The sequence below is a fragment of the Saccostrea cucullata genome, unplaced genomic scaffold (assembly GCF_032062105.1).
Source record: "Saccostrea cucullata isolate Sc308-1 unplaced genomic scaffold, CSIRO_AGI_Scuc_v1 ctg937, whole genome shotgun sequence".
In the NCBI taxonomy this organism is placed as follows: Eukaryota; Metazoa; Mollusca; class Bivalvia; order Ostreida; family Ostreidae; genus Saccostrea; species Saccostrea cuccullata.
The window spans coordinates 281,095-291,578 of record NW_026927959.1 but is presented as its reverse complement, the minus strand read 5'-3'; the positions used below and the strand labels follow the sequence as shown (position 1 = coordinate 291,578).

The 10,484-nt window shown below is 32.9% G+C and overlaps 1 protein-coding gene and 1 long non-coding RNA gene across 3 annotated transcripts; one reads left to right on the top strand and one right to left on the bottom strand.

The window, feature by feature from the left end:
* Positions 1 to 524: 524 nt before the first annotated feature.
* On the top strand, positions 525 to 3,340 carry LOC134275983 (uncharacterized). Its single transcript, XR_009993959.1, has 4 exons — positions 525 to 678; positions 2,324 to 2,401; positions 2,505 to 2,599; positions 2,716 to 3,340. It is a non-coding gene; the product is annotated as an uncharacterized LOC134275983 (long non-coding RNA).
* A 2,450-nt stretch (positions 3,341 to 5,790) lies between these two features.
* LOC134276002 (uncharacterized) lies at positions 5,791 to 10,341 on the bottom strand. Of its 2 annotated transcripts, none has more exons than XM_062758277.1 (9): positions 10,162 to 10,341; positions 9,722 to 9,783; positions 9,400 to 9,496; positions 8,299 to 8,367; positions 8,074 to 8,140; positions 7,611 to 7,669; positions 7,195 to 7,326; positions 6,740 to 6,760; positions 5,791 to 6,515 (listed from the first exon to the last, which is right to left on the bottom strand). In XM_062758277.1, the coding sequence occupies exons 1-9, from the start codon at positions 10,232 to 10,234 to the stop codon at positions 6,376 to 6,378; spliced, it is 720 nt and encodes a 239-aa protein (XP_062614261.1). In that variant the 5' UTR covers positions 10,235 to 10,341; the 3' UTR covers positions 5,791 to 6,375. The 2 variants fall into 2 exon arrangements, with proteins under 2 accessions (XP_062614261.1, XP_062614260.1); XM_062758276.1 differs by lacking the exons at positions 8,074 to 8,140; positions 8,299 to 8,367 and adding exons at positions 8,778 to 8,844; positions 9,005 to 9,073 and having other exon boundaries at positions 10,162 to 10,340.
* Positions 10,342 to 10,484: the final 143 nt, after the last annotated feature.

Below are 10,484 nucleotides of genomic sequence, written 5' to 3'. Positions count from 1 at the left end.
GAACCACTGAGCCAGGAAAGCTGAAACTTATGTGGAAGCATCCTTTGGTAGTGAAGATATTAAATTGTTAAAATCATGACCCCCAGGGATAGGGCGGGGCCACAATAGGGAATCCAAGTTTTACATAGAAATATATAGAACAAATCTTTAAAAATCTACTTCTCAAGAACCACTGGGCCAGGAAAGCTGAACATTATGTGGAAGCAGTCTTGGGTAGTGTAGATTCTAAAGTATTAAAATCATGTAAGGGGAGGGGGTAAGGGGGCACGATAGGTATAGCAATAGGGAAAATTTGCTAAAGATCTGCTTCACCCAAGTTACTCAGGTGAGCGATGTGGCCCATGGGCCTCTTGTGTTTAATTATTTCTGACGTATTTTTGTCCTCCCTTCTCTAAAGTAACTATGCATTCCTCTCCTTGCCCCAATAATCCGCCTTATTCCTATCATAACCTTATTGTCTTAATTTGCTCATTGATTTTCCAGCTAATAATGTTGTAATGATTACGATAATTTGAGTTTCTTTGATTATTACATTGCTTTGAATTATTGCTTATCTTCTCTCCATCAAGTATTTTAAAGGGATTTGACAAGGGAAGAAAGAAGAAGACCAGTGCTGACCAAGAGAAGAAGAAGAGTCCATTTCCAAGCTTTGTCCAGCAGCCAATATCTGATAATGGAGTGAGTAAAAAGCTCTTTTTTTCGCAATTTTCAAATTTTCTTTATACAGTCGTTTGGCCAGTTCCGGATTTTGGCCAGTTCCGAATAATTAGTAATTTAAGGACTGATAATTAATAAATTCAACGGTGTAAAAATAAATTGATTTCTATGGTAAGAAGGCTTATCTATGAGTGTTTGAATTATGTGAAGTTTTGATTTTTTGCCCTCAGTTTGGTTTCGTTATCGTACTTGAAACAGTTGGCATACTTTTACAATGCAACAAATCTGAATCACCGCGACGCGTAAGTCTAAATTTTTCACATAAAACAACGTTCCAGGTATCAAAAGTAAGTTTGATATGTACTCTAATATATACTAAAAATTTGTCAAAAATAAATATTTAGAACACTGGAAGATATCGAAATATTTTTGTGTTCTTATTTTACCAGTTCCGAATACCCATTTTAAACACTATTATAAATTCACTCTTCGATGTTTTTTTTCATTGTAAACGTGACTTATTATACCCCTGCTTGAAAAACAGGAAGAAGGGGTGTAAAGTAATGGGATGTTTGTCCATCCAACCGTCTGTACGTCCGTCCGTCCGTCTAGCTGTACGTCCATCTGTCTGATATGCTCTGGTGTATCCATTTCTTATCCGCAACCCCTCTTCTACCACTGAATAAAGTTTAATGACGCTTCACAGAATTTAATGAGTCTTTCACAGAATCTTTGTTTAACAGTGCCAAACTGCACCTATTTTATTTTTGGATCTGGTACATAATTTGGGCTCCCTGAGAAAAATATAGATACTGCCATTCTTTGTAATATTGAAAGGTATATCTATCTCTTATACGCAATTCCTCCTATACAACTGAATAAGATTTAATAATACTTTCACGTATTCTTTATTGCATTGTGACATTGTGACCTTTTATTTTACTTTTTGATCTGACATTTATTTCGGGTAAAACATGGAGTTTGTCTTAAATAATCATAAAGGAGGCGTGGGGTATCATTAAAATGAGCTCAGTGCCCACAGTACCTCTAGTTTCTCTTCAACCTTTGGAAATACATATAATTTATCGGTAAGCAATTAATTTAACTTTTCTTAGGCATGCCAATGGATAACGTCTGGGACGTATAATTGTTAATTTAGGGTTGAATTGAATAAGAATCTCTAGGGTATCCGGAACCCGTCGGGTTATTCGTAACTGGTAAAATGGACACCTATGGTAAGTTGCGAAATAAATTTTTTTGAGGGAAGTCTGAACTTTTATGAAACAATATTTAATTCCACGAGTCATCGAACTACCTTGAAAAAACACTTGAATTTTGATATAATTCCTAGTATATTTATAGCACCGTCGAATCGGTTTCTTATTCGGAATTGGCCAAATAACTGTACACTTATTCAAATCATAGGTTCAGGGTGATTTACTTCTGCAGCACAACAGCAACCATGTTGCAATCTAAAGCATCCTGAGGATGTCTTGATTCAAATTAGGTTACATCATGATCCCTTTGGACTAGGATTAGTAAAAATATGAATTAATTAAGATTTTTTTTTCTTCTGATGACAAGGTCAAGATGATTCAGATGAACATTTTGGCACAAGGTCTCCTTCATTATTTTCAATGATCTTTAGATTTTTCTTTGTTAACAGGCAGAAGATGAGACTGACCTCAACTTGTTAACAAGACTGGAGATGAAGGACTAACTACTGTCTAACCTGAAATCTTTGGTAAGTCAGTTGTATGTCAAGCTCAAGACCTTGTGTTATGTGAATTAAATGAGATTATGACACTCGCATTTCTTGAATTTCTTGTTTCTTTTTTTGTTAATAGGTAGGGGTTTATGCTGGCATTGATCCTGTTTCCAAAAGCAGCTCGCCATGTTTCTGTGAGAGTCCAAAGAGATCAGCTAGAACCTGAAAATAAAGGTAAGATACAAGCTCTGCAAACTCCTTCTAATCTGTGAAAATATGTTAGCCTTTTTTCATTTATTAAGATTTTCATTAATATTTTTTTGATCCCTCATGATTTGTTATCTTTACAGACAGACTGCCATCAATTTTGTTTCTTTGACAGCAGACAAATATGCTTCAACAATAGTGCAGAGATTAAGGTTTGGGCTGCAAGTGATGGACACACTAAAGAGCTAAACTCACAGAATTCAATGGACTGTGCTGAGTACATTGTTATCAGAAAGTGATGGACACACTAAACAGCTTACCTCACAGAATTCAATGAACTGTGCCGAGTACATTGTTATAATAAAGTGATGGACAGTTGGACACACTAAATTTCTTAACATGTAGGATTCAGTGCACTGTGCTGAGTAACTCTTATCAACACAGTGATGGACACACTAAACAGCTTAACTCACAGAATTTAATGGATATTGCTTGAGATGTTGTTATTACAAAAAAACGATGGACACAGTAAATAGCTTGACTCCAGAATTCAGTGGACCGTGCTGAGTACATAACTCATAAAGGATAACTCCTGACATATTCACAGCAGATCACTCAAAGTTAACTTTGTTAAATTTGTAATAAGGCATTTGGAGAAAGCTAAGAGTGCTACTACATTATTGTACATTTTTTCATATACTAAGTTATTTTTTCTGAATGTTTTTTGTATCTGTATATTATATTTTTAAATAAAAAAAAATTCTTAAAGACTGGATTTTAAAGCAAAAATATCAAGAGAGGTAAATCAGAGATTGTCGGAATATCTAAGCCTTCGGCTCAGGTGAGCTTTTGTAATTACATTTTGTCCGTCGTCTGTCCGTCTAGCTGTCTGTCTGTCTGTCTGTCCGTCTGTAAACTTTTCACATTTTCAACTTCTTCTCAAGAACCACTGGGCCAATTTTGACCAAACTTGGTCCAAAGCATCCTTGGGTGAAGGGGAATATAAAGTGTTAAAATGAAGGGCCATGTCCTCAAAGGGGGAGATAATCAAAAAAAGATAAAAATAGGGTAGAACCACTGGGTCAGTAAAGCTGAAACTTATGTGGAAGCATCCTAGGGTAGTGTAGATTCTAAATTGTTCAAATCATGACCCCCCGGGGTAGGGCGGGACGACAATGGGGAATCAATGTTTTACATAGAAATATATAGGAAAAATCTTTAAAAATTTTCTTCTCCAGAACCACTGGGCCAGAAAAGCTGAAACTTATGTGGAAGCATCCTGGGGTAGTGTAGATTCAAATTTGTTCAAATCATGACCCCCGGGGGTTGGGTGGGGCCACAATGGGGAATCAAAGTTTTACATAGAAATATATAGGAAAAATCTTTGAAAATCTTCTTCTCAAGAACCACTGGGTCAGATAAGCTGAAACTTATGTGGAAGCATCCTGGGGTAGTGTAGATTCTAAATTGTTCTAATCATGACCCCCGGGGGTAGGGTGGGGCCACAATGGGGAATCAAAGTTTTACATAGAAATATATAGGAAAAATCTTTAAAAAATCTTCTTCTCAAGAACCACTGGGCCAGAAAAGCTGAAACTTATGTGGAAGCATCCTGGGGTAGTGTAGATTCTAAATTGTTCTAATCATGACCCCCGGGGGTAGGGTGGGGCCACAATTGCCCATCAAAGTTTTACATAGGAGTATATAGGAAAAATCTTTGAAAATCTTCTTCTCCAGAACCACTGGGCCAGAAAAGCCGAAACCATGGGCCTCTTGTTCAATACTGCTTATAACCAGTTAGTAGTACAGGCTCAGTTAGATGAAATAACACTAATATCAAACTTAATCTGCAACATCATCTCTTCGCATTCAAACCTTCAAGCCCCTACTTAAGTCTTTTATAGTAGACAAGCTTTTTTATCCGTTTACATTGTCTAAATATTAACATAATATAAAACAAACAGCAAAGATCGTTTTGTCCTCGTTGTTCAAAGGGACATAATTTGAGTTCTGGAACTTAACTTACAATATGCAAATTTTGCAACATACAATCAGCCGCAAGGCAAAATTGTATATTTAAATGATATCTTTGGAGGGTGGATGGTGGGGAGTAATTATAATATGTTGAATAGTTAACTGCGCCATTCTGTACTCAGTGCACTGCAGTACAATGCAACGCATTGTTCAACTTAGTCAATTTTTTATACTTGAATTAAAAAAAATCTCCCTTTTGCTTTGCAGTACAATGTAAATACTGTCTGCCATATTAGCTGATCAAAAGTTTTAAATGTGGAAATAAAAAAATTCTTTTTCTTGGGTGATTTGGAAAAAAATGTTTTTAAGGAGGCTAGGGGGTCAACAAATTATTTTCTTATTAATCATTAAATATAACTTAAATTTTGGGATATGATATCTTAAGCTGTCAACTATCATTTGGCAAAGAAAAATTTCATAAATTTTAGTTTTGAAATTTATCATTTTATTATATCTTTATATGGAGTTCTTCTTCTAAAGGAGATCAAAATAGTCTAAAAATGGCCACAACCACCCAGCTTTAAAAACAGACTGGATTAAATATTTTTATTCACATGATTGCTCTGTATTTCATACCCTCTTAATACTAGTATATTTTATCGAACTAGTTTTGGTGTGCATGTGCAAAACATCCTTTTGGACTAATGTTTTATACCTATTACTTTTCATGCCAATTTAACACAGGTCCGCATTTTCAAGGGGGGGGGGGTGTCTCAGTTTTCTAGGGGGGTCCAAGGTCACTTTTTACTTGGTTTAGTGTATCAAATTAATATCTCTGTAAATCCCCTCTAGACCCACACATGTAAGTGAACAATAGTTTTTCTGTTCACACAGTCCATTGTCTTTGAATATTTTTTTAACAGAATTAAGACAGGTACCCTATGATGAAAATTAATAAATACATGTAGTATCGATATGCACACCTGAATGGGATTTCTTCAGATCCTTGTGTACTGATCTATCAGTAGATCAAAGGATCTGATTTTAATGAGACTGACAGTCCTTTGATAGGGGACTGGCACTGATGACTCTGGATAAACTACATATAATGATCTCTATCCAAGTCCACAGTTCTAACCATTTATGATAAGTTTTGTAATACAAGTGTGTTTCATTTTTATACCTGTTTATGCATCTGACAAAGCAGTGATACTGTGTAGAGGAAGGAAGACAAAAAATAAAGATTCACACTTAAATATGATTGTATTTCTTGCCAGTTCTGCAGCAGTCAATACAACATGTATTTACCATTCAACAAATGATCAAATGCCCTTTCACACATACAATAGGAAACACACATGAATGATAACTTATGGTAACTTTAAAACATGTAATCTCACATCTCTGTCATTCTCTCCAGTATATACATTGTACATGTATCTACTATAATTCAATTCACAATCTGACATACTCGCATGTTCACACTTACACATCACAGTCTATGTATAATGATCAATTGTTCACATTTGTTATAAAATATTTTCAAACCCTCGAAAAGATTTTTTCAGTCTATGCACCTACACAAATGTACATAGAAAATTATATTTTTATAGCTATTAAAACTTATCAGATATAACAATCAACAAGCATCTTTAACAAATATCAGATTTTATGTGGTAAAGTTCTTTTTCAAAAATACTTGTTTCATCACTCAGTGATCTTTGAGTGCACTGGTAAATATGCCTGTTCATGATTACAGACTTCTACATGATTAAACACAGTCACAACGTTTTGGTTTTTTAGGTATCAAATAATCACAAAATATAAAATCACGAAATGAGATCTCCTAACCCAATCATTGAAGCTGTTGCCACAAGCATTGCAGGAATTAGTCCAATCCCCATGCCTTTAACAATCGGAGGAACTTTTGCATAAGTGATAGTCTTCTTTATAAATGGTATCTCTTTCTCTGAAGAAAGAATGGACAAGATTGATGCATATTTGAATCTGCCTTTTTTTGGTGTATTTTAAAAACATGTTTGAAATATTTCAGTACCAATAACATTTCAGGTGTTCAAATATTTAATTCTTCCAACTTGTATTTAAAAAGTATATTTATTATTAAATAACTGATACATTATTCATAAAAATTATATAGTTTTTAATTTAGACAAAAATTCTACATGTACTTACTAATAAGAGAGCCAGAAGCACCTGAAAATAAAAGAAAAATAAAATCAGCAAATGAAAACACAATGCAAAACAGCTGCACCATATACATGTATATTCATTTTTGTGTCAATAAAAGATAATCATATTAGGATGAAATTTTTCTGGATTTTTTTTTAAGTTGCTGCAGAAATGCAGCTCTCTTGGATGGAAATATTATACAGACAAACACACCCCCCCCCAAAAAAAATGAAAATTCTGTAACTAGGTTTTGAATAAGAACATTCAGCATATGAAATAATTACCTATACATTAAATGAAGATATTTAAAAAAAGTAATATGCATTAAATCACATAACAAATCTCCATGAATGACTTCAGATTCAACAATATTTCATTTAATTAAATGTAACAGTCACACCCTAGACTGTATAAGCTTTAGTTATATTGTAATTTTAAGAGAAGCCATTTCTTTATACCATCTTTCTGGAGAATCTGATCTGGTAGCTGATACAACATGCCGGCCATCAATCCTGCAGGAACACAATGCCACTTGCTGTCTGATCCTGTAGATTTGTTGATGACTAAGTGAGCCAGTGTATACCATAGAGCTAAAAAAGGAGATAAAGATAGTTTGATCCTGTTGTTTAATGTTGAAGGACGAAAACTAAAGAGAAAATGCAAATATCATTTGATCATCTGTTACTGCGAACTACAATGAACTTTGGATTGCATTTTTAAAACTCTCTGATAAACATATAATTTCATGAAGATTGCATATTATGAAGTTTTATGAAGTTAAAAGACTCTTGCACTTGAGTGCAAATCACTATATTCACATCTGAATATCTATATCTATATATATATATATATATATCTGGGAAAAAAATCTTACCCATAATTCCAAATGACTGTCCACCAGAAGCACTTTGTTTAGAAATTGCTGTTAATGCTCTGTAAATTAAAAGAAATTAACTATTTATGAATCCGAGAAACTACAATGCAAGACACTGAACCATCATTAAAAAGTTTTGTTTGATTGTACTCCAACCCACATATTTTGTGATATGTAAGTAACTGGGTATTTTCTTTTTAAAATTTTCTCATATGTTTACAATTAAAGAATCATTATGAAATCACAATACATCCAAAAAGTGCAAGAAAAAAAAAACAAGTTTTATTACTGTGTTTTAATTTAGAATATATGCTCACAATATCAAAAGCTGCATCAAGTTTCAGTGAAACTAAAAAAATGGCATTTGGGGGAAAAAATAAGGTAACAATTTCGAAGTACTGAATTGTAGATTAAGTAAGTGACAGCCATAGCACAACTAACATGATTTGCATTAAATACTTACTGTTTTCTTAAAATTTTATATGAAGTTCCTTTGAAATATTCACTTAACTGGGGTCTTTTGGGTCCTCCTACAGTAAATAAAAGAATATAATTAAAATTTATTCATAAGTACATATACATTGTATTCACATCACGTCTGTAATAAATTTGGGGAAAGTATTTTTAAACTACATTGAAAATAAATGCAAATTGCTCATGAAATTACAAATTTTGACAATAACATTACCTTCAGCTTCTCTTAACAATAATTCTTTCCTATATTTATGAAGACCATTTATGGCCCCAATTGATCCTCCTAAAAAGAACATAAATGTTTATATGTTTAATTTCACTACAAGATATCACATGTGTACCTAAATAATATGTTTTACGGTGTGACCGTTGGGGCGAGTGCAGTTATGAACTATCATAAACCTAAATGTATACTGCCTATCATTCAAGAAAAAAAAGGCAAAACAGAAGAAAACAAAACAATAAAAAGAAATCACTTCCCAAGCATCGGGATAATTTTGAAAAAAAATATGCTCATAATATCAACCGTTAAAGTGACAAATTTCAGTGAAACTAAACACAAACGATAGTTTTGTGGCATGGAGATTGCATTAAATCATTGTTTGTAATTTTTTTCAAGTATTGTTGTTGCTATGTTTTAGCCACCATGTTGCTATGCACAACAAAGGATTATCTGCATTTTAAAATACTTACTGCTTTCTTAAAATTTTATATGAAGATCCTTTGAAATATTCACTTAACTGGGGTCTTTTTGGTCCTCCTGCAGTAAATAAAAGAATCTAAGTAAAATCCATTAGTAAGTACACATGCATTGTACTCACTTCACATCTGTTATAAATTTGGGGAAAATATATTCATTTCTTACATCGAAAATAAATGCAAATTGCTCAGGAAATTACAAATTTTGACAATAACATTACCTTCAGCTTCTCTTAGCAATAATTCTTTTCTGTATTTATGAAGACCATTTATGGCCCCAATAGATCCTCCTAAAAAGAATATAAATGCTTAATCATGTTTTCACTACAAGATATCACATCATGTGTACCGATAGTCATACCTAAGTAAATCTAATACAAGTACATGTAAACCAATCATCAATTCAATTATATATTCAATTTCATTGAATTTGTTCCTATTAGGGATTGAATACCTTAAGGCTATCTAGACTACCGTCAGGGTCTTTCTATTTATGCCATAAGAATGCAGATATGAACGGTTACTTAAAAAGAATAGGTCAGTACATGTTTCGAATGGTTTCCTTAATAGTTCTATAGTTTTATGCTATTTAATTCTATAAAGAGAGAGTACCTACCTGTCAAAACACTATAACCTATGATAGCGAAACTCTTTTCCCACATTCCCCGGTGCCCTGTGGCTCCCTCTGGGTATATGTACTGAGACTCAGGATTCTACAATAAATATATAATTAATCATATTAAAAATCACTAACACTTTTACAGAAATGTATCTGAATTTTGTACAGTTATTTCCAATTGCTATATTTTTTTTCTATCTTTTGTTGTGTGTGTTTGTGTTCTCCTTTTTTTGTTTTAATTTTTCCTTTGTTATTATCCATTTTTTTTTTTACTTTACTAGAAAGTTACATACAAAATACAGGAACAAAACAAAATTACCTGTATGTAAGCTGGGTTAAAATTCAAGTATGGCGACACCACAGCACCTTGCCCTGCCGTCACTGCAACAGATAAAGTAGTTTCAACGTGTTTCTTTGACCATTTTTTTTCATTAAAGTACACGTTATCTAAAGATCTGTCTTATTACTTTGATTATCATTTATTTGCCTGGCAGTCATATATATTTATCACTTTTGCGACAAATTTTTCCCCAACCTTTTTTTTCCAGATAAATCAAAATCATTATATGACTGTAGTATTTGTGGTCTATAAATAAAACAATTTGATATCTCTTAATAAACAAACATTTTAATTACAAGATATGGTAATATTCTGCACAGTTTCTACCATATGCATAGTGTGTCATTGACAATGATTTACTATAAATGATGTAAAATTTCTTTCAAGGTTATCTGTGTTATAAAGAGAAAAATAATTACCTGGAACATTTATGTCTTGTTCTGAATATGGGGCATATGACCCATATGTCGAATTATCTTTTCTTCCATTCATAATTCTGTTGAAATTGTCAAAACAGGCTAAAAACAAGGATTGACTTTTACATGTGCGTTTTATAAGTTAAAACGGAAGTGCTGCAATAATTATTCATTTAGTCAACTCGTCAAAATATATTTCGTATGATTATATGATCAGCAAAGCTCTAGGTGATCGTCTTATATCTTTAAAATTTTTATGGTACCTTGACTAAATGAGAGGTTATGTTAAAAATATACCAAACAGCTTTGAACTTTGACTTTTCTAT